At 41.5% G+C, this 23660-nt stretch overlaps 1 protein-coding gene across 2 annotated transcripts in view; it reads left to right on the top strand.

Annotated features, from left to right (window-relative positions):
- Window positions 1-23660, top strand: part of LRRFIP2 (LRR binding FLII interacting protein 2) — a 125439-nt gene that overhangs the window by 100398 nt on the left and 1381 nt on the right. The window contains exons 21-26 of one of the 2 annotated variants that reach the window (XM_060110969.1): window positions 9303-9404; window positions 9682-9814; window positions 11765-11814; window positions 19838-19958; window positions 22505-22584; window positions 23176-23280. In XM_060110969.1, coding sequence (XP_059966952.1) covers window positions 9303-9404; window positions 9682-9814; window positions 11765-11814; window positions 19838-19958; window positions 22505-22584; window positions 23176-23280 — 591 coding nt within the window. The remainder of the gene's footprint in view (window positions 1-9302; window positions 9405-9681; window positions 9815-11764; window positions 11815-19837; window positions 19959-22504; window positions 22585-23175; window positions 23281-23660) is intronic. The other variant, XM_060110968.1, reaches the window with a different exon arrangement.

A 23660-nucleotide genomic window follows, 5' to 3' on the forward strand; every position in this document is an offset into this window, starting at 1 on the left:
CTTTTCTAGGTTCCACATACATGTGTTAATATATGATATTTGTTTTTCCCTTTCTGACTTACTTCACTCTGTATGACAGTCTCTAGATCCATCCACGTATCAACAAATGACCCAATTTCGTTCCTTTTTATGTCTGAGTAATATTCCATTGTATATATATACCACATCTTCTTTATCCATTCATCTGTCGATGGGCATTTACGTTGCTTCCATGACCTGGCTATTGTAAATAGTGCTGCAATGAATATTGGGGTGCATGTGTCTTTTTAAATTATGGTTTTCTCTGGGTATATGCCCAGTAGTGGGATTGTTGGGTCATATGGTAATTCTAGTTTTAGTTTTTTAAGGAACCTTCATACTGTTCTCCATAGTGGCTGTATCAGTTTACATTCCCACCAACAGTGTAAGAGGCTTCCCTTTTCTCCACACCCTCTCCAGCATTTATTGTTTGTAGATATTCTGATGATGCCCATTCTAACTGGTGTGAGGTGGCACCTCATTGTAGTTTTGATTTGCATTTCTCTAATAATTAGTGATGTTGAGCTGCTTTTCATGTGCTTCTTAGCCATCTGTATGTTTTCTTTGGAGAAATATCTATTTAGGTCTTCTGCCCATTTTTGGATTGGGTTGTTTGTTTCTTTAATATTGAGCTGCATGAGCTGTTTATATATTTTGGAGATTAATCCTTTGTCCATTGATTCGTTTCCAAATATTTTCTCCCATTCTGAGGGTTGTCTTTTCATCTTGTTTATGGTTTCCTTTGCTGTGCAAACGCTTTGAAGTTTCATTAGGTCCCATTTGTTTATTTTTGTTTTTATTTCCATTACTCTAGGAGGTGGATCAAAAAAGATTTTGCTGTGATTTATGTCAAAGAGTGTGTTCTTCCAATGTTTTCCTCTAAGAGTTTTATAGTGTCTGGTCTTACATTTAGGTCTCTAAATCTATTTTGAGTTTATTTTTGTGTATGGTGTTAGGGAGTGTCCTAATTTCATTCTTTTATATGTAGCTGTCCAGTTTTCCCAGCACCACTTATTGAAGAGGCTGTCTTTTCTCCATTCTATATCCTTGCCTCCTTTGTCATAGATTAGTTGACCATAGGTGCGTGGATTTATCTCTGGGCTTTCTATCTTGTTCCATTGATCTATGTTTCTGTTTTTGTGCCAGTACCATACTGTCTTGATTACTGTAGCTTTATAGTATAGTCTGAAGTCAGGGAGTCTGATTGCTCCAGCTCCTTTTTTTCCCCTCCAGACTGCTTTGGCTATTCGGGGTCTTTTGTGTCTCCATACAAATTTTAAGATTTTTTGTTCTAGTTCCGTAAAAAATGCCATTGGTAATTTGATAGGGATTGCATTGCATCTCTAGATTGCTTTGGGTAGTAGAGTCATTCTCACAGTATTGATTCTTCCAATCCAAGAACATGGTATATCTCTCCATCTGTTGGTATCATCTTTAATTTCTTTCATCAGTGTCTTATACTTTTCTGCATACAGGTCTTTTGTCTCCCTAGGTAGGTTTATTCCTAGGTATTTTATTCTTTTTGTTGCAGTGGTAAATGGGAGTGTTTCCTTAATTTCTCTTTCAGATTTTTCATCATTAGTGTATAGGAATGCAAGAGATTTCTGTGCATTAATTTTGTATCCTGCAACTTTACCAAATTCATTGATTAGCTCTAGTAGTTTTCTGGAGGCATCTTTAGGATTCTCTATGTATAGTATCATATCACCTGCAAACAGTGACAGTTTTACTTCTTTTCCAATTTGTATTCCTTTTATTTCTTTATCTTCTCTGATTGCCATGGCTAGAACTTCCAAAACTATGTTGAATAATGGTGGCGAGGGTGGACATCTTTGTCTTTTTCCTGATCTTAGAGGAAATGCTTTCAGTTTTTCACCATTGAGAATGATGTTTGCTGTGGGTTTGTCATATATTGCCTTTATTATGTTGAGGTAGCTTCCCTGTATGCCCACTTTCTGGAGAGTTTTTATCATAAATGGGTGTTGAATTTTGTCAAAAACTTTTTCTGCATTTATTGAGATGATCATATGCTTTTTCTTCCTCAATTTCTTAATATGGTGTATCACATTGATTGATTTCTGTATATTGAAGAATCCTTGCATCCCTGGGATAAATCCCACTTGATCATGGTGTATGATCCTTTTAATGTGTTGTTGGATTCTGTTTGCTAGTTTTTGTTGAGGATTTTTGCATCTATATTCATCAGTGATACTGGTCTGTAATTTTCTTTTTTTGTAGTATCTTTGTCTGGTTTTGGTATCAGGGTGATGGTGGCCTCATAGAATGAGTTAGGGAGTGTTCCTTCCTCCATGATTTTTTGGAAGAGTTTGAGAAGGATGGGTGTTAGTTCTTCTCTAAATGTTTGATAGAATTCACCTGTGAAGCCATCTGGTCCTGGACTTTTGTTTGTTGGAAGATTTTTAATCACAGTTTCAATTTCATTACTTGTGATTGGTCTGTTCATATTTTCTTTTTCTTCCTGGTTCAATCTTGGAAGGTTATACCTTTCTAAGAATTTGTCCATTTCTTCCTGATTGTCCATTTTATTGGCATAGAGTTACTTGTAGTAGTCTCTTAGGATGCTTCATATTTCTGCGGTGTCGTAACTTCTCCTTTTTCATTTCTAATTTTATGGGTTTGAGTCCTCTCCCTCTTTTTCTTGATGAGTCTGGCTAATGGTTTATCAATTTTGTTTATCTTCTCAAAGAACCAGCTTTTAGTTTTATTGATCTTTGCTATTGTTTTCTTTGTTTCTATTTCATTTATTTCTGCTCTGATCTTTATGATTTCTTTCCTTCTGCTAACTTTGGGTTTTGTTTTTTCTTCTTTCTCTAATTGCTTTATGGGTAAGGTTAGGTCATTTATTTGAGATGTTTCTTGTTTCTTGAGGTAGGCTTGTATAGCTATAACCTTCCCTCTTAGAACTGCTTTTGCTGCATCCCATAGGTTTTGGATCGTCATGTTTTCATTGTCATTTGTCTCTAGGTATTTTTTGATTTCCTGTTTGATTTCTTCAGTGATCTCTTGGTTATTTAGTAACGTATTGTTTAGCCTCCATATGTTTGTGTTTTTTACTTTTTTTTCCCTGTAATTCATTTCTAATCTCATAGCGTTATGGTCAGAAAAGATGCTTGATATGATTTCAATTTTCTTAAATTTACTGAGGCTTGATTTGTGACCCAAGATGTGATCTATCCTGGAGAATGTTCCGTGCGCACTTGAGAAGAAAGTGTAATCTGTTTTTGGATGAAATTCTTATAAATATTAATCAAATCTATCTGGTCTATTGTGTCATTTAAAGCTTGTATGTCCTTATTAATTTTCATTTTGGATGATCTGTCCATTGGTGTAAGTGAGGTGTTAAAGTCCCCCAGTATTATTGTGCTACTGTCGATTTCCTCTTTTGTAGCTGTTAGCAGTTGCCTTGTGTATTGAGGTGCTCCTATGTTGGGTGCATATATATTTATGATTGTTATATCTTCTTCTTGGATTGATACCTTGATCATTAGGTAGTGTCCTTCCTTGTTTCTTGTAACATTCTTTATTTTAAAGTCTATTTTATCTGATATGTATATTGCTACTCCAGCTTTCTTTTGATTTCCATTTGCATGGAGTATCTTTTTCCATCCCCTCGCTTTCAGTCTTATGTGTCCCTAGATCTGAAGTGGGTCTTTTGTAGACAGCATATATATGGGTCTTGTTTTTGTATCCATTCAGCAAGCCTGTGTCTTTTGGTTGGAGCATTTAATCCATTCACATTTAAGGTTGTTATCAATATGTATGTTCCTATGACGATTTTCTTAATTGTTTTAGGTTTGTTTTTGTAGGTCTTTTTCTTCTCTTGTGTTTCCCACTTAGAGAAATTCCTTTAGCATTTGTTGTAGAGCTGGTTTGGTGGTGCTGAATTCTCTTAGCTTTTGGTTGTCTGTAAAGCTTTTGATTTCTCCATCGAATCTGAATGAGATCCTTGCCGGGTAGAGTAATCTTGGTTGTAGGTTCTTCCCTTTCATCACTTTAAGTATATCATGCCACTCCCTTCTGGCTTGTAGAGTTTCTGCTGAGAAATCAGCTGTTAACCTTATGGGAGGAGTTCCCTTGTATGTTATTTGTCATTTTTCCCTTGCTGCTTTCAATAATTTTTCTTTGTCTTTAATTCTTACCAATTTGATTACTATGTCTCTCGGCGTGTTTCTCCTTGGGTTTATCCTGTATGGGACTCTCTGTGCTTCCTGGACTTGGGTGGCTATTTCCTTTCCCATGTTAGGGAAGTTTTCAACTATAATCTCTTCAAATATTTCCTCGGGTCCTTTCTCTCTCTCTTCTCCTTCTGGGACCCCTATAATGCGAATGTTGCTGCATTTAATGTTGTCCCAGAGGTCTCTTTAGGCTGTCTTCATTTCTTTTCATTCTTTTTTCTTTATTCTGTTCTGCAGCAGTGAATTCAGCCATTCTGTCTTCCAGGTCACTTATCCGTTCTGCCTCAGTTATTCTGCTATTGATTCCTTCTAGTGTAGTTTTCATTTCAGTTATTGTACTGCTCATCTCTGTTTGTTTGTTCTTTAATTCTTCTAGGTCTTAGTTAAACATTTTTGCATCTTCTCGATCTTTGCCTCCACCCTTTTTCCGAGGTCCTGGATTATCTTCACTATCATTATTCTGAATTCTTTTTCTGAAAGGTTGCCGATCTCCACTTTATTTAATTGTTTTTCTGGGGTTTTGTCTTGTTCCTTCATCTGGTACATGGCCCTCTGCCTTTTCATCTTGTCTCTCCTTCTGTGAATGTGGTTTTTGTTCCACAGGCTGCAGGATTGTAGTTCTTCTCTCTTCTGCTGTCTGCCCTCTGGTGTATGAGGCTATCTACTTGACTTTTTTTTTTTTAATTAAACTTTTTAAAAATGTTTGAAGTCATTGTAGATTCACATGCAATTGTAAGAAATAATACAGAGATCTTGTATGCCCTTTTTCCAGTTTTCCCAAAATGTAACATCTTGTAAAGCTATAGTACAACAAGTGTATTGACCTTGATATAATCAAGATGCAGAACCTTTTCATCACCATACGGGGTCCCTCCTGTTGCCCTTTCATAGCCATATCTACTGCCTCCCCTTCACCATCCCAGGTGCTGGCAACTGCTAATCTGTTCTCCATTGCTATAATTTTGTCATCTTAAGAATGTTATATAGATGGGATCGTACAGTATGCAGCCCTTTGGAGTTACATGTTTTCACTCAGAATAATTCCTCTTAAGATTCATCCAGGTTGTTTCATGCGTCAGTAGTTTGTCCCTCCTTTGACTTAAAAGAAATTTTTTAAATTGTGGTAAAGTATAAAAAAATAACAGAAAATTGACCATTTAAATTTAAGTGTAGAGTTTGGTGGTATTAAGTCCATTGACATCGTTGTGCTACGTCACCATCATCCATCCATAGAAACCTTTGCATCTTGCAGAACTGAAACTGCCATTTAAATAGCAACTCCCCAATTCCTCCTCCTACAGCCCCTGGCAGCCAGCCTTCCACTTTCATTTCTATGAATTTGACTACTCTTGGTACCTCATAAAGTGGAATCATACAGTATTTGTCTTTTTGTGACTAGCTTATTTCACTTAGCATATATCCTCACGGTTCAGACATGTTGTAGCATGTGTCAGAAGTCCTTCCTTTTTAAGAATGAATAATATTCCAATGTATGCTTGTACCACATTTTGTTTATCCATTCATCTGGACACTTGGTTGCTTCCACCTTTTTGCTATTGTGAGTAATGCTGCCGTGAACATGGGTTTGCAAAACTCTCTTGGTGATTTCTTTTGGGTATGTACCCAGGAGGGGAATTGCTACATTATATGGTAATTCTATGTTTAATTTTTTTTAACTGAGTATATGATAGAATAATGATGGCAGCTGACATTTATGGATTCTGTCCTAAGCTGGGGGTTGCCAGGAACAGAGTCAAATTTGAGGACACTTCAAGGAGTGGGAGTGTGTGACCAGGTTGCTGGGGAGGGGCAGTTATGCAGCAACAAGCAACACCCCCAGCATGGGCTAAGACACAAGAGTGCTTTGTTCTGTGTCTGACCACCATATTCCCAGCTTTCAGCTAAATCGCCTCATCTTGGGTTTTCTGAAGGCAGGCACAGCTGCAAGACACAGAACAGGGGCTTGGAAAGAGGAAGCCCTGGAATCTCTCTTCTGATCAGGGACTCACATTTTCCTTGCAGCACCACACTCTTGAACTTGATGGGGGAGGGGGACTTGGCCAATCAGGGCACTGCATTCCTGACTGTGTCATTGGTTCAGGGGTAGGCACGTGACCCAGTCTGGACCAGTGAAAATCCTCTGGAGTTGCTAAGCTGATGGGAAGAGGTCTGGAACTAGGAGGCCATCTTGCCACTCAGGGCGACCTTCCTTTAAGGGAGGTCCTCTTGTGGGGGGGACCCTGTGTTTAATTTTTTGAAGAACAGCCATACCGTGTTCCATAGCAGCTGCACCATTTTATCTTTCCACCAGCATTGTACAAGGGTTCAAGTTTCTCTTCTTTTTTTTTTTTGATAGTAGCCATCCTAATGTGTGTGAGGTGGTCCTCCCTTGACTTTTAAAGGACACATTTTTAAATATGACCTGTGACTACCTAATATATCACTTGTCTCTAGCTTCATTATCAAGATTTAAATTTAGTAACTCCATGAAGAAACATGGCCATTATTCTCATATTAAAGTTCAGTTTTCTTTAGTTCTTTCATTGATCCTAGTGGTCGTACCTCTAGCACCAGTGTAGTTCTGAGCACCCAGTGGTCATGCGTATAATCAGTACATATGAAGGGCTTGTACATCCCTATAGCCCAGCACAAGGCTCACTCCCATTCTGACTAAAGATATTTGTGCCTGTATGTAATTATAACCTGTTGTCCAAAAGTTCAGCCTTTAGGCTTCTTGACACTAGAATTTGAGGTTAGGTCAGGGGTAAAGAATTATTTAGATCTCCACAAGCATGTACTTTTTACCCTAAAAAAAAAAATCTGTAGGAACAGTTATGGAATACAAACACAAGGGTAGTGATTATATGGTCAGGTAATACAGAGGATTTCAGATCCAGTGTGAATACATTTGGTCCAATTATAAGGTACTTCAGTAGTCTTCAAACTTTGTGGTGAAATGGAAGGATTTGCAGGATGTATTTTATTTTCCCATCCATAATTATGGGAAGATGAAATTTAAAAGTCCAAAAGTAAAGATAAAATCTGCTATGAGATTGGGAAGAGGAACAAATGGCATGTACTAGCATTTGCTAGAATTCTGAGTTTCAAATTGGTCTGTTCCTAACGGGTCTTTTATCTCCAGGGGTGTTTCTACAGAGCATGTTGTGACAGTGGTTGCTGACCCAGTTACGTGTGGTGACGCATGGCACGACTATGCACACAGATACCATAACCCAAAATAGCCAACGCAGCAGCGATGAGAGTGGCTGTCAGTAGATGGGAGAATATTGCTTGGGCTTTGTTGTCCTAACGTTACACTTGCTAGTAATGTAATGGAGTGTTAATATTAGCTTGGAGTGGTAGAGTTAATGCCTTATGGTGCTAGAAACGCAGATTGTTAAATTACACACAGACTCTAGACACATCTTATGAATGTAAATTGTTGAAAGGAAGTTAGATGTTCATGTTGCAGTTTGGGCAGGTAAGGAATAGGACTTGCCCTGTGAACTACTTTTCCAATACTATCTGGGATGACAATAAGGGAACATAATTGTGGCCTTCATGGGGTGAAGATAAGAGTATGCAAGGGCTTTGGAACCAAAAAGAACTGGATTCATTTTCTGGCTTTACCAGTTACTGTGACTTTGGGTAAAAATGTAGCCTCTCTGAACCTCAGTTTTCTGATCTGTGAAATGGGCATAAGGAAAGTACAGGGTATATAAGGGAGAAATTAAATTAAAAGTATATGAGAAATTATATGTATATTTAACACCTGGAGCTACACAAATGGCAGTTGCTATCATCCATTATTTACTTATTGGTTGGAAAATAGGATTATAATGATTTAAAAAGTTGTCCAGCTATATAGCAGTCAGTAACTAAGCAGTTAGCCCACTTCTAAACTCTGTAAACCAAGAGGAAAGTTACCCATTGTAGTTTAACTTCTTGGATTAATGGGAATGCTGGAAGAAAACATTAAATATAGGAACGAATGTGCAGAGAAAGGCTTTTTCACATAGCCCAGCTGTCAGATACCTGCACAGACTGCTTATCCTGGGTGGGTGCTGAAGTATGGGGTGTTTTATTACATAGAGTAACAATATGTCATTGTTGACCAAACGTGTGTTCCTACTTCTGCACTGCTGTCCTGAGCTCTGACAGTGTGAGATTTAGGCAATGGTGGGAAAAATGGAACCCAGTCTGGCTTTTCCTGAGCCTTGCTTGCATCTTACACACTGCAGGCAGGGTGCTTGACACTGAGTACTCCTTTCAGCCTGTGCCCATAGGATGCTGCTGTTATTATCCCCTTTTCCAGTCAGGAAACTGAGGCATAGGTCAGTTAATAGGTTCCAGGACTCAACGTCCTGTTTCCAAACCCATATTCTGCTACCTGCCATAGGTAGGCTGTATTTATTTTGTCCGTATTTTATTTTCGTTTTTCACATTTTGAAGGTATATCAGAAAACCAAATAACCCTTAGTTATTATTTTGTTAATTAAATTAACAAAAACAGATCCTTGAGAATTTTAGGGGGGAGATTAGCTATTTTTAATTAAGCGGTATCTGAGGAATAGTTTACCATACTACTTGGAGAACAATTACTACGGCCAGTATTTAATTAAAATACCTTGTATATATACTGTTGTTTTCCTCCAGAACTAATTTTTATTTTTTTTAAAATCAAGTATATTCTCGAATGTACTTTAGTTTAACATGAAACATGGGTTTTTTGGTCTACCAAACGAACGTACTTAGGAGGTTTGTAAGGAAGACTTTATTTTAGTATTACTACTGTCTTCACTTCCTTTTCTCGACTGAAAAAGAAAGATTTGTTTTCTTGCCTGATGTGATAAGCACGTTTTGCCAAATTTATGCACGATTAACCACTTACTATTAAAACTTTCTTCTGGAGATACCCGTATAACTGTGTATTTCCTCCCATATCTAACTGCTTGTTTCCAAAGCTTTTAATGCTTCCTTGTCTCCTATGCCTTTATCTTTTTTGAATTTGAATTAGGTACTTCTCTGCTACCTTTCACTTGCTCTTTTTCTGTGCCATTCTTTCTCTTGCTACCCTGTCTAAACCAGGCCCTAGAGAAACAGAAAGAATACATTGGCTGCCTTAGGAGTGAGCGGGACTCGCTCAGAGAGGAGCTGGCCGAGCTGAAGGCAGCAGTGGAGACGGGAGAGGTACGTGAGCTCCCCGCGCGCCAGGCCCTCACTGCTTTGTTCCTCCTTCCTTCCGTCCTGTCCTCTTCCCAGCCTGAATACAAAGCACAGTGTTCACTCCTCAGCCCAGGTTTGGTAGGTGTGAGTCCTGCCTCTGCAGAGCTAGGTTCCGTGTAGCTAGTGCTGACCAGGTGTTCCCGTGGCAGGCATGTGTTGTCGCAGGGTCAGTTGCCTCACTACCGTGTCCTCCTTCGTTGGGGGCCGTTCTTTGTCATGGTGGGTTTCTTCCTCTCCGCAGAAACATGGCTTAGTCATCATCCCCGACGGCACTCCCAACGGTGACGTCCACCAGGAGCCAGTAGTCGGAGCCATCACTGTTGTGTCTCAGGAGGCCGCTCAGGTCTTGGAGTCGGCGGGAGAAGGGCCACTGGGTAAGACACCGGCCACTGTATTGACTTGGATTAATGCTGTCCTCTTGGACTTCCAGCTTGTTCACATCCTCTCTTGGAAAAGAAAAACACATCAGGGCTGTCTGAGCCTTATCTAGATCCCTAACGGGAAGAAATCTGGGCACACTGTCTTCAGACATCCTTGACCTTGGGAAACCAGCATTGGGGTCATTGACAGGCAGTAAGTGTAACTGTAAGGCCCCTGGTTGGAAGCACTGTGGGTGTATACATGTTGCTTTTTCACTTAAATACAACCTTCTGCAAAGAGATAATCCAGCACATCCGTCCGGGGGAACCAGTGGGCTGGTCAGCAGCTTCCAGAGTACATGTAAGTTTCTTCTTCCTGGAGCATCTGGTTTTCTGTTCTGCTACTCCTGCCAGGATTCTGTAGCTCTTTGCCACTACATTTCTTAAGGCAACAAACAGACAACCAAGAAGATATCAGAGGAGTGTTATTCCAGAGCAGGGCTTCTGAGCCTCTTAAGGGCTAAGCCTCTTAAGTTTGACCCCTTGAGAACCTAATGACACCTGTCTCAGGAAACCACTCAGATGCCCGTCTATTGCCTCCACTAAGATTCCTATTCTAGAGAAGAAGAATGGCACAAGTAGATACTATATCATCAGCTCACTTTTATATTAAAAAAAATGATCTTTTTTCCTTCTTTGTCTTATTTTCATATATATGTAGGTTTCCTAGAAGAATAGATATACTATAATATAAAGGGGGGAGGGCAGCCAAAAAAACGTTTTAAGGGCACATTCTGTAACGTACAGAATTCTGGAAGTGTAACTGTCGAGAACTTTGATAAAGCAGAAGATGCTGGCAAGGTGAGTGAGAGCTGCCATGGGGAATAGACTGAGTGTACAGCCACGGGCAGCTCACATGGTTTTCTCTGCCTGATGGGAGGTGCCGAAACATTTGGCCATGACCTTGGTGGATTGTGGGGAGTGCTGGGTGGGTGTCAGGTGCTTTTGTAAAAAACTCATCTGTAGGTGCCCAAGGGGCCTATTTTAATGCATGTTGGGAAGAAGCAGCCCTCCCCTCAGGCCAGGAGCGAGCCCTAGCAATCCTACTACCAAGCCTCAGATGGCTTTTTTTTTTTTTTTAAGATGTTGGGGGTAGGAGTTTATTAATTAATTTATTTATTTTTGCTGTGTCGGGTCTTCGTTTCTGTGTGAGGGCTTTCTCTAGTTGCGGCAAGCGGGGGCCACTCTTCACTGCAGTGCGCGGGCCTCTCACTATCGCGGCCTCTCCCGCCGCGGAGCACAGGCTCCAGACGCGCAGGCTCAGCAGTTGTGGCTCACGGGCCTAGTTGCTCCGCAGCATGTGGGATCCTCCCAGACCAGGGCTCGAACCCATGTCCCCCGCATTAGCAGGCAGACTCTGAACCACTGCGCCACCAGGGAAGCCCCTCAGATGGCTCTTGACGGCCCACACCTTACAGTTGGTCCCCTTCCCTCCCCTGACGAGCTCTGTGGGCCTCTCCTCCTTCCATCATTGTGCTCCTGTTTTCTTCGCTCCAGCACCCCTCTCAGGCCCATTCTTAGCCCCTGCCTGCTCTCCCATAGTTTGTTTTCTCCTGCTAAGGGCTTAAGAGCCTGTGGGAGTACCCTTGGCTTCGAGTTGTCTATCTACTGGTAAAACTTGCAAATTTTTGAGACAAGGAAATGATCTTTGTACTTCATTTTGTCTTCAGATGGAAAATCACTGCTCTTGGGAGCAAATGTTTTATTTAGTGCCCTGATAAATATCAGTTGTGTGGAAATATGTGTTGAATAATTAAGTACTTTTCCTTTCACCATTAAAGCCTTCATGTCTTGATATTCAGAGCTATGAACTATTTATCAGATAATGTTTGCTGTTTGTGAATTTGAAGAATTATTTTAAATTGTTTATATACTACAACATTACAAATTTTTCATTTGTTTTAGATGTAAGGCTACGAAAACTTGCTGGAGAAAAGGAAGAGCTACTATCACAGGTAAAGAAAGGTGTTCTCATTGGAAGGGGACGTTAATTGTAACTGACTAAATCATATGGTAAAATGTTAGCAAACTAAAATGTACACTAGAAAGAAATGTGCTTGTTTCAAACATCACTACTCAAGTAAGGGTTGAAGGATAAAAAGATAATTCATCTTTGTTGTCTCCTGTTCTTTAAAAATAAAATTACAGGACACGAAGTTTAAGGAGTCAAATAGTTCTAAAAGCCTGTTCTGAAGACAGAAGTGCCCTGCCCTGCCCTCTCCCCGCCTCCAGCCCCGACCATCCCGTTTGGTTCCTTTAGCTGATTCTTGTGTGTACCGCCCTTGTATGCTTCTATATAACATGCTTATGTTGCTTCTTGATTGTTTTGTTTAAGGCTGCTCTGTTGACATCCCTCTATGGGACGTAAGGATTTATCTTTCCTTCATCCCCTCTCCCTACCACACGCATGTATACTTTCCATCCCCACATCCTCCTAATAAAGGAGCAGTGAGATTCCAGTCTGTTTACGTTATCAGGACTATGTAAACACTGCTCACAGTGGAGCCACGGAGCATTCTAGGATTCATCTCCTTCACAACTCCTTAGTTCGCCTGAAGTTAGTATTGTGGTTTTTCTTGTCATTTGCTTGGTTTCCTATGTATTTGTTACTAATCTAGCTGCGGACTCTCCAATAGTCGTTTCAGTCCACTCTTGGTGTTTTCAGATGCATCAAGTATTCCCTCAGTTCCATCTCTTTTGGTTCTTTTTTTTTTTTTTTTTTTTTTTATTTTTATTTTTTTATTAGTTTCTGCTTTATAACAAAGTGAATCAGTCATACATATACATCTGTTCCCACATCCCCTCCCTCATGCATCTCCCTCCCTCCCACCCTCCCTATCCCTCCCCTCCAGGCAGTCACAAAGCACCGAGCTGATCTCCCTGTGCTCTGCGGCTGCTTCCCACTATCTATCTAGCCTACGTTTGGTAGTGTATATATGTCCATGCCTCTCTTTCGCTTTGTCACAGCTTACCCTTCCCCCTCCCCATATCCTCAAGTCCATTCTCAAGTAGGTCTGTGTCTTTATTCCCGTTTTACCCCTAGGTTCTTCATGACATTTTTTTTCTTATATTCCATATATATGTGTTAGCATACGGTATTTGTCTTTCTCTTTCTTACTTACTTCACTCTGTATGACAGACTCTAGGTCTATCCACCTCATTACAAAAAGCTCAGTTTCGTTTCTTTTTATGGCTGAGTAATATTCCATTGTATATATGTGCCACATCTTCTTTATCCATTCATCCGATGATGGACACTTAGGTTGTTTCCAGCTCCGGGCTATTGTGAATAGAGCTGCAATGAACATTTTGGTACATGTCTCTTTTTGAATTATGGTTTTCTCTGGGTATATGCCTAGTAGTGGGATTGCTGGATCATATGGTAGTTCTATTTTTAGTTTTTTAAGGAACCTCCATACTGTTCTCCATAGTGGCTGTACCAATTCACATTCCCACCAGCAGTGCAAGAGTGTTCCCTTTTCTCCACACCCTCTCCAGCATTTATTGTTTCTAGATTTCTTGATGATGGCCATTCTGACTGGTGTGAGATGATATCTCATTGTAGTTTTGATTTGCATTTCTCTAATGATTAATGATGTTGAGCATTCTTTCATGTGTTTGTTGGCAGTCTGTATATCTTCTTTGGAGAAATGCCTATTTAAGTCTTCTGCCCATTTTTGGATTGGGTTGTTTGTTTTTTTGTTATTGAGCTGCATGAGCTGTTTATAAATTTTGGAGATTAATCCTTTGTCAGTTGCTTCATTTGCAAATATTTTCTCCCATTCTGAGGGTTGTCTTTTGGTCTTGTTTATGGTTTCCTTTGCTGTGCAAAAGCTTTGAAGTTTCATTAGGTCCCATGTGTTTATCTTTGTTTTTATTTCCATTTCTCTAGGAGGTGGGTCCAAAAGGATCTTGCTGTGATTTATGTCATAGAGTGTTCTACCTATGTTTTCCTCTAAGAGTTTGATAGTTTCTGGCCTTACATTTAAGTCTTTAATCCATTTTGAGCTTATTTTTGTGTATGGTGTTAGGGAATGATCTAATCTCATACTTTTACATGTCCCTGTCCAGTTTTCCCAGCACCACTTATTGAAGAGGCTGTCCTTTCTCCACTGTACAGTCCTGCCTCCTTTATCAAAGATAAGTTGGCCATATGTGCGTGGGTTTATCTCTGGGCTTTCTATCCTGATCCACTGATCTATCTTTCTGTTTTTATGCCAGTACCACACTGTCTTAATTACTGTAGCTTTGTAGTATAGTCTGAAGTCAGGGAGCCTGATTCCTCCAGCTCCTTTTTTCGTTCTCAAGATTGCTTTGGCTATTCGGGGTCTTTTGTTTTTCCAAACAAATTTTGAAATTTTTTGTTCTAGTTCTGTGAAAAATGCCAGTGGTAGTTTGATAGGGATTGCATTGAATCTGTAGATTGCTTTGGGTAGTAGAGTCATTTTCACAATATTGATTCTTCCAATCCAGGAGCATGGTATATCTCTCCATCTGTTTGTATCATCTTTAATTTCTTTCATCAGTGTCTTATAATTTTCTGCATACAGGTCTTTTGTCTCCTTAGGTAGGTTTATTCCTAGATATTTTATTCTTTTTGTTGCAATGGTAAATGGGAGTGTTTTCTTGATTTCATTTTCAGATTTTTCATCATTAGTGTACAGGAATGCCAGAGATTTCTGTACATTAATTTTGTAACCTGCTACTTTACCAAATTCATTGATTAGCTCTAGTAGTTTTTCAGTAGCATCTTTAGGATTCTCTATGTATAGTATCATGTCATCTGCAAACAATGACAGCTTTACTTCTTCTTTTCCGATTTGGATTCCTTTTATTTCCTTTTCTTCTCTGATTGCTGTGGCTAAAACTTCCAAAACTAGGTTGAATAAGAGTGGTGAGAGTGGGCAACCTTGTCTTGTTCCTGATCTTAGTGGAAATGGTTTCAGTTTTTCACCATTGAGGACAATGTTGGCTGTGGGTTTGTCATATATGGCCTTTATTATGTTGAGGAAAGTTCCCTCTATGCCTACTTTCTGCAGGGTTTTTATCATAAATGGGTGTTGAATTTTGTCGAAAGCTTTCTCTGCATCTATTGAGATGATCATATGGTTTTTCTCCTTCAACTTGTTAATATGGTGTATCACATTGATTGATTTGCGTATATTGAAGAATCCTTGCATTCCTGGGATAAACCCCACTTGATCATGGTGTATGATCCTTTTAATGTGCTGTTGGATTCTGTTTGCTAGTATTTTGTTGAGGATTTTTGCATCTATGTTCATCAGTGATATTGGCCTGTAGTTTTCTTTCTTTGTGACATCCTTGCCTGGTTTTGGTATCAAGGTGATGGTGGCCTCGTAGAATGAGTTTGGGAGTGTTCCTTCCTCTGAAATTGTTTGGAAGAGTTTGAGAAGGATGGGTGTTAGCTCTTCTCTAAATGTTTGATAGAATTCGCCTGTGAAGCCATCTGGTCCTGGGCTTTTGTTTGATGGAAGATTTTTAATCACAGTTTCAATTTCAGTGCTTGTGATTGGTCTATTCATATTTTCTATTTCTTCCTGAGTCAGTCTTCTCTTTTGGTTCTTGGTGCATCTGACTCACCCCTTGTGAACTTAGAGGCTCGCTTCCCCGGGACAGAGACGTGACCACCTTTCACCATCATCTAGAGTTTCCTTTGCCTGTGCTCCAGGCTCGAGCAGCATCTTATGCCTCCCTCCTTCTGTGTCCATTCTCTTATTCTGGTACATCCCCCAGTAGCTTCCTGAGGAAAGAGTTTTGGGGCTATAAATTTTTCTTAACTTTGCAGGACTGAAATGTCTTCATTTTGTCCTCTTACTTGATTAACAGTTTGATGGGGGTATAGAATTCCTCATAGTAATCATTTTCATTCTTTTTTTTAACTTCTTTATTGGAGTATAACTGCTTTACAATGGTGTGTTAGTTTCTGCTTTATAACAAAGTGAATCAGCTATACATATACATATATCCCCATATCTCCTCCCTCTTGTGTCTCCCTCCCACCCTCCCTATCCCACCCCTCTAGGTGGTCACAAAGCACCGAGCTGATCTCCCTGTGCTATGCGGCTGCTTCCCACTAGCTATCTATTTTACATTTGGTAGTGTATATATGTCCGTGCCACTCTCTCACTTCATCCCAGCTTACCCTTCCCCCTCCCAGTGTCCTCAGATCCATTCTCTACATCTGCATCTTTATTCCTGTCCTGCCCCTAGGTTCTTCAGAACTTTTTTTTTTTTTAAATAAATTGCTTCATTGTCTTCTGGCCTCCTGCACGGCTATTGAGAATTTCAAGGACATTTTGATTTTTGATCTTTTGTCTATGACCCGTTTTTCCCTCTCTGGCAGCTTGTACCATACTCTCCTTTCTCCCTAGGGTTCTGAGATTTCAGTGATGTGGTTTGGAGTTTTGCGTGAATGCATTTATTGTGTGTGCTTCTCCAGGCACATGTAGCTGCATAGGTATAGGCATGGAGTGGGTAGAGAGATTTTACCAGGTGAGCATAATAGGGCAGAGGAAGTGAGGGCTTGTGCGACAGAGTGATGATGATGGAAATGGAGATTAAACTGGGTAAGGAGGTTTGAGGGAAATCCAGGAAGACATCAAGGCACAGCAGAGAGAAGATGGAAAACAGTGGACTATAGGTGCCAGTGGGGTTGAAGGATTTTTGGAGTTGGGTCCAGAGAGAATGAGCTGGAAAGATCAAGAGTAGTGGTTAGAGAGAAGATACATGGAACTGAATTCAGTAGGGACTGCTGTTGTCTAGTGGTGAGATATAGTATATGACGGTGGGAGCGAGAGGCTGAGGGCAAGGTGGGATAGGTGGCAAGATCCTTGCTCCAGAAACTAGAGATCCGTTGTAGGAGAGATCCTACTTAGATGTATTTTGCATTTGCCAACAATTAAGGCAGGAGTAGCATGGAGAGCATGTGAGTTAGGAGCTAAAATGGTGACGAAAGAGTGGGGAGATGGCAATGATGAGGGGGGGTTAGTACTTATAATCTGAAGCGATGCGATTAGGAACTGCATTAGGAATTCAGGGAGGCTAAAGGGAGAAGAGTTTGTAACAGCAAGGAACGCAAGAAGAAACCTGATCCATTCTCAGGCTCAGTGAGAGGAGGGCTGAAAGGACAGCCAGGCTGCAGAGGAAGCGGGCCCCTCAGGGGAGGGCAGGTCTCTATTAGAGCACGGATTGGGTAATGGGGATGCACAGAGAGGGTGGAGGATAGTCCAGAGGGTGCAGTGCAAGAGTATCAGGCTTTGGGAAAGGTGAGGAGATGAAGACAGAGTAGGGCTTGTACCGGGCCTTTTGGGAAGGAGTGCAGGAAAAGGGAGGACAAGCCTTTTCGAGGTGGACATTGAACAGGAATGATGAGGATGATGAGATTAGTCCCGGTTGACCCGAGGCAGATAGTGATGTTGTGGTTGAAAGGGCAGAGTTGTCTGGGAAGCACAGATTTAGTCCCAGTGCCCAGCTCACCCTTTCTCCATCAGGGGAGGGGCAGACCTGGTCCGAGTGCTGAGCTTTCCCAGCTGTGGATGGAGCCGAGGACAGCTGGGGAAGCCACCTGGAACTCTGAGCACGCAGACTCACCTTTGACCCCTGATGATGAAGGACGCAGGAGGCGCGGGGATGCTTGGTCTTGGTCCGGAGGTGGCCCCCTGTAGGAGTGGGTAGACTTGCTCTGATTTGTGCTCCTTCCTGGATCTCTGATGATAAGAGTTGTAGGCATTTGGAGAAACACTTTGATTTCTGATTTGGGGGTGGTGAGGGGGATTAGACCTCGGGACAGATATTCTTATTGTTTCTCTCCTGTTTTTCCATCCCTTTTTGTCTCATTTGTTCTGCTTTCTAAAAGATATTCTCAACTTTATCTTCTCATTTTTATTGAGTTTCTATTTCTGCAGTCATTTCAAGGATGCAGATATTTTCACTTATCTCAGAGGGTATTGATAGGCTGGTTGGTTTGCTTCCTGATTCTTTTTTTCTATCTGCATAGTTTGTTTCCTTCCAGATGTTCTTTTATGTATATTTAGTTGGTCTTCAGTTTAAAAGTAGAGGACTAAAATGCTGGTGGGCAGCTCTAAGCTTGTGGGTAGGGCTCATCCAAGTTTCTGTGAAGCTTGATGTGGCTGGGTGTCTTATTGGGAACCTTAGATGTGGTTATGTTGGTCTTTTATTTTAGGCTAGTCAGAGAGTTCTAAAGAGAGAGATCCCCGTCCTGTAAAGAGAGAGATCCCGTCCTGTGCCTGAGCTACAGTCCTAGCTGGGTGTGCAGTTTGGGAACTGAGGGTGGACCAGAGGCCTCAGCATGCAGTTCATTTCTGTCCGTCTAATCTTTTTTTTTTTTTTTTTTGCGGTATGCGGGCCTCTCACTGTTGTGGCCTCCCCCGTTGCGGAGCACAGGCTCCGGACGCGCAGGCTCAGCGGCCATGGCTCACGGGCCCAGCCGCTCCGCGGCATATGGGATCCTCCCAGACCGGGGCACGAACCCGTATCCCCTGCATCGGCAGGCGGACTCTCAACCACTTGCGCCACCAGGGAGGCCCCTGTCCGTCTAATCTTATTTTCCATATGTGAGACCCTTGTCTCCAACTGGGCCTTCTTTTTTCCCAACCCAAAGTCCCTCCTAATTTTATTTTTTAGTTTATTTTGTAAATTAAAAAAAAAAACCTTCATTAGGTTATAACTGGCATAAAGCTGCACATACTTAAAGTGTACAGATGTACATACCTATATTAGTTTCCAAGGGCCGCCGTAACAAAGCACCACAAACCGGGTGGCGTAGAAGAACAGAATGTCCTCTCACCTCACAGTCTGGAGGTGAGAAGCCCTGTGTCAGCAGTGTGGGTTCCTTCTGAGGCCTGTGACGGGAAGTCAGTTCCAGGCCTCTCTTCTAGCTTCTGGCATTTTGCTGGCCATCTTTGGGGTCCCTTGGCTTGTAGATGACATTCTCTGTGTTAGCACATCTTCCCTCTGTGCCTGTCTGTCTCTTCATGTGGCATTCTTCTTATAAAGACACCAGTCATACTGGACTAGGGGCCCACCCTATTCCAGTGTAACTTCATCTCAACTAAGTGCCTCTACAGTGACTGTTTCCAAATAAGGTCAAATTCTGAGGTACTGGGGCTTAGGACTGCAAAATAAAAATTGGGGGGGGACAGTTTAACTCACAGCAATACCTGTGAAACCATCACCACAATCAAGATGGTGAAAATATCCATAACTTCGCCAAAGTTCCTGTGTCCCTTTGTAAACCTTCCTTCCCCTCCCAGCTCCCTCCCTCTGTCCAGGCAACTGCTGATCTGCTTTTTGTCCCTTCAGTTTGCATTTTCTGGAGTTTTTCACACAGCATATACTCAGTTTGAGATTTACCTTGTTGCTGCACGTATTAGTAGTAGGTTCCCTTCTTTGGCTAAGTAGTAATTCCATTGTATAAATCGACCGCAATTTACTTATCCTTCTCTTGATGGACATTTCAGTTGTTTCTTGTTTTGGGCTATTAATGAATAAGCTGCTATGAATGGCCTTTACTTTGGGTAAAATAAGGTAGATTATGTAGCCGAACTCAAAAATATATTTCCAATTATTTCTGTATACATTTTTTCTAAATAAGAATATTTAACCTAACTCTAAATAAGAAACTTCTAACTGCCCATGAATTTTCCATTTTTAATAAAAAATAACAAAAAGAAACCCCTAAGATGTACTTTTCCACAGACCTACACAAATAATAAAATATGGCTGTTTTAACTGGGACACCTGGTCCTGGGGCTTGCTCCTTTTGATAATTAGTTCGTACCTCATCTCCAGCACCTGACCACAGCGTACCCCATGGCAGGCACTCCAGGAAACAGTTTCTGAATGATTTGTGGCCTTATTCTAAGATGTGGCCACCAGGCCAAGCACCTGTTTCATATGAGACTGGATCTCACGGATAAGCCTTTACTTCCTCTTCAGATTAGAAAACTGAAGCTGCAGTTGGAGGAGGAACGGCAGAAGTGCTCCAGGAGCGATGGCACAGCAGGTGACCTGGCGGGCCTGCAGAACGGCTCGGACCTGCAGCTCATCGAAATGCAGAGTAAGGCTGGGCCCCGGGCCGCCACTGACCTGCGTGGGGGTGTCCGGGGCGTGGTTGTGAGCAGGCTGTTAGAGCCTGTGGTTCTGAAGACTGGTTAGTTCTCAGCTGGACTAGAAAAGCCATTCTGGGCAGTCATGGAACTGAAGAGGTTTCTACGAGGCTGTGTGCTTCCTGGGGTGACAAGGCCTGAGAGGTAATGCTCCCCCCGCTCCTTGGCAAAGTGATTTCTAGAACACTTTGCAAATAGTGACATCATGACACTATCCTTTTCCACATCCCTGGGTCATCTGTAAGCACCCTTCCTAATGACATGTTTTTCTATGGAATTTATCTTAGATAACTGGAGGGATATATTTGGAACTAACACTACCCTGGAGTAGTTTCAGAATTTTCCCAGAAGTAGTCTTGTTAACCCAAATTAATCTTTATTCGATGGAATTTAAACCAAGGCTACAAAGTAAGCCTCCTCAGTTTACCCAAATTATTTCAGTTTTTCTGCCTTTCTACTTTTGACCCCATATTATTTTAAAGTGCCTACGGTTTTCACAGTAATCCCCACAGCGGGGAGATTTTAGCAGCCATTCATATACAGTTAGATAATGTATATCACACAGGGGAGACTCTAGTTTTCCAATTTGAATAAGGCTTTTCTGATAACTTATTTTAAAATATTGGTTATTCCATGGCCCTTTCATCTAAGTATTCTGAGTTAGGCCAAACAGACAAGCCTTTTTGGACCAGGCTTATTAAAACTAACTTATTACTACTAACTTTTGAGGTTAGTATAATTTCCTCTATTGGATATCAGTTGGAACCCTTGTGATATAGTTCCTGATAAATATTTTGTTCTAGAAATACCAATTTGGCGTGGAGGGTAGATGAAAAGAGGGGCATAACAAAAGGTAGGCTGACTAGTCAGGACGTTGTGATACTAACCAAAACAGTCCAGTGGCCGCCAACAGTCTTAGAGAGAGGGCAGTGCACAGATTTGGAAGAGTTTGGCCTAAAACAGCAAATTCAAAAGGAATCATCATATTGAGGAGGAATGGGTGTGCACTGATGTGTGACATCTTCCCAGAGCAGGCACCACGACGGAGCTGGTGTCTGTAGCAGGCAGGGCAAGTGACCGGGGTGGGGCTGTGACCCAGGTGAGCAGAGCAGGGCCGGGCTGGGCTGGGCTGGGCCTGGCACGTAGCGACAGAAGCAGGCAGCTCCCCTGCGCCGGAGGCCGGGACAGGAACCTGGTGACTCTCAGTTCTGGACAGCTGTCTTGGCTGTAAGCATGGTGTTTAGGGATGGAATTTCAGAACATGCATGAAATAAATGGCTGAGACCAGGGATTTATACTTTTGAAAACAGGAAGGAATGAGTGGTTTGGTGAGAAGGAAGCAGCACATTTTGATAATAAGTTGCTGGAGTTAAGAATTAAACAATATCCTAAAGCTTCAGTTTTAGGCCCAGAAATGGGAGTAAGTTCTCTTTCACTACCAGAGATGGCTTTTGGGGAGAGGTTTTTATAACCACATTACTTTTAGGGTGACAGTAATTACCCAATTAGAAAAACCTTTTGCATTAAAGATTATGTAGGTAATTTTAACCTTAATTTTATGGAAAAGTAGAAAAGTTCTTAAGTAGGGTAGATTTGGTTTATCTCCTGCAAGCCTTATGATATGATTCCTATTACAATGTAATTAGTTCAAAGTGATTTTTGTTAAATTTGGATTGCTGGAATTTTTCTCCCCCAGCATTTCTAAGCTTCTCATTTTAAATGGTTTGCTTCTTAGGTCAGATATACAGCTAATGATTTATAGCTCTATCCTTAACACATTATCACAACATATTACTGAAAAGCATTTATTTCAGTAAATATTAAGTGTACATTACGTGCAAAGCACTTGGCTAGAAACAGAGGTAGCTTCAAGAAGCCAAAACAGGGCCCCTGTCCTTACATACCTATATAATGTTAGGAAAGCATAATGTCATAAAAGAGAGTCCAGAAAAATGCAACAAAGGAAGGAGAAGCTAGAGTTACTAAGGAGAGTCATGAAGGAGGTGAAAATTTAGCAGGACCTTGAGCAGGACCTTAAAGGTTGGTTAGACTTAGATCAGAGGTGGGGAGAAAAGGGCACTTGGGCCGTGGGGGGAGCAGGATACCTGGGGAGATGGGAAGGTGCAGGGCTGGGGGCAGGGAAACCAGAGTTGGGGGGCCGGTCCCGTGGGCACAGAGGCTCCCTGGGCCATGGGGCTGCAGGTAAGGTTGGCAGGGGCCCTGCTGCGCTGACAGGGCTCCTTGCTTAAACCTCTACCTGCACACATCATGGCGTGAAAAGAGAATTTTCTTCTAAAATGCTGTTGCAGCGTGCTAGAGCTTCTTATAGCATAGATACGCCAGAAACTGCGCTGCAGGAGATACCGCAGTTGCCTGTGTGCATTTGTGCTTTGTCTTCTTCCTCTGCACGGTCCTCTCCTGTGCTGCAGGGGGCCTCACTGCCTCACGTTCACACCTTCACCTCTGTGAGATGGCTTATTATTCTCTTCTGTTCTAGGAGATGCCAACAGACAAATTAGTGAATACAAGTTTAAGCTTTCAAAAGCAGAACAGGATATAACCACCTTGGAGCAAAGTGTAAGTCCTTCTTGTGTATGGTACCAAGTGATTTATGTCCCTTTTACAACACATCTGCTTCCTGCATCTCAGTGGTTAACCCCATGAATGCCTAGGTTTTTTGAGCTGCCTTTGCAGTTGAATCTCTATAAAAGCCCTAAAGTGGAAAAGCCAGCAGAGAACACCTGACAGGGCATTTCAGCCTTTTTTATGAATGAATGAGACTGAAGCTATAATTCTGTTTCTTGTAGCTATTTCAAGAGCCTTCCAGACAATTGTAATTTATAACATAATCCCTTACTGTACACTTCAGAAAGTCTATCGGGGAGTCTCCTCCTGCGATGTTACTATGGCTTTTAAACAATATGGTTGTCATAAAACTTAACATGGGAAATTGGCCCTATAATGACTCTACAGCTGTCATCCTCTCTAGGGACAGTTCTAGATGTATAAATAGCAGTTGAGTTCTGAGAGGACTTCTGACTTACCCTGAGGGTATTTGTTAGTGTTAGATTACTTGGAATCTGTCATGACACTGTATTTCCATCTTAGCTGCAAAAAAGTGGTGGTTCCTAGTGCCAGCACCAGAGGCCTATGTTCTCATATTTACAGATCAGCCGCCTGGAGGGGCAGGTGCTGAGATATAAAACCGCTGCTGAGAATGCGGAGAAAGTCGAGGATGAACTGAAAGCAGAAAAGAGGAAGCTACAACGAGAGGTACTTGCTTTTATTATGCTTCTTGGAATACTTGCCTAAAAAGAAAAAATCCTTTGGAGATAAAATTCTTTGCTGCATAAGGAATTTAATCCCGGCTCCAGTCTTAGTGAAACAGCAATGGAGTCACTGTTCTGTGTTGGTTTCTGATCTACACGGTGACTGCCATTTACTTTTATGTTTTGGTCAGATACTTTTATTATTTGGTTAAATAATAAGAAAAAGGAGAGTTTTTATTCTTGTCTTCGATGAGGTCTGTCTCTCCAGCTTCTCTGTGTCCTCTCTGTGATTAATGTTCAGCACCGTTGGGTAACACCTCTGGCTGCCGGAAAGCCAGTGCAGCTGCAGGATCACGTGCAGTACTTCCACGTCCCAGAAACTGG

This window comes from Mesoplodon densirostris, chromosome 10 (genome assembly GCF_025265405.1).
Source record: "Mesoplodon densirostris isolate mMesDen1 chromosome 10, mMesDen1 primary haplotype, whole genome shotgun sequence".
NCBI lineage: Eukaryota > Metazoa > Chordata > Mammalia > Artiodactyla > Ziphiidae > Mesoplodon > Mesoplodon densirostris.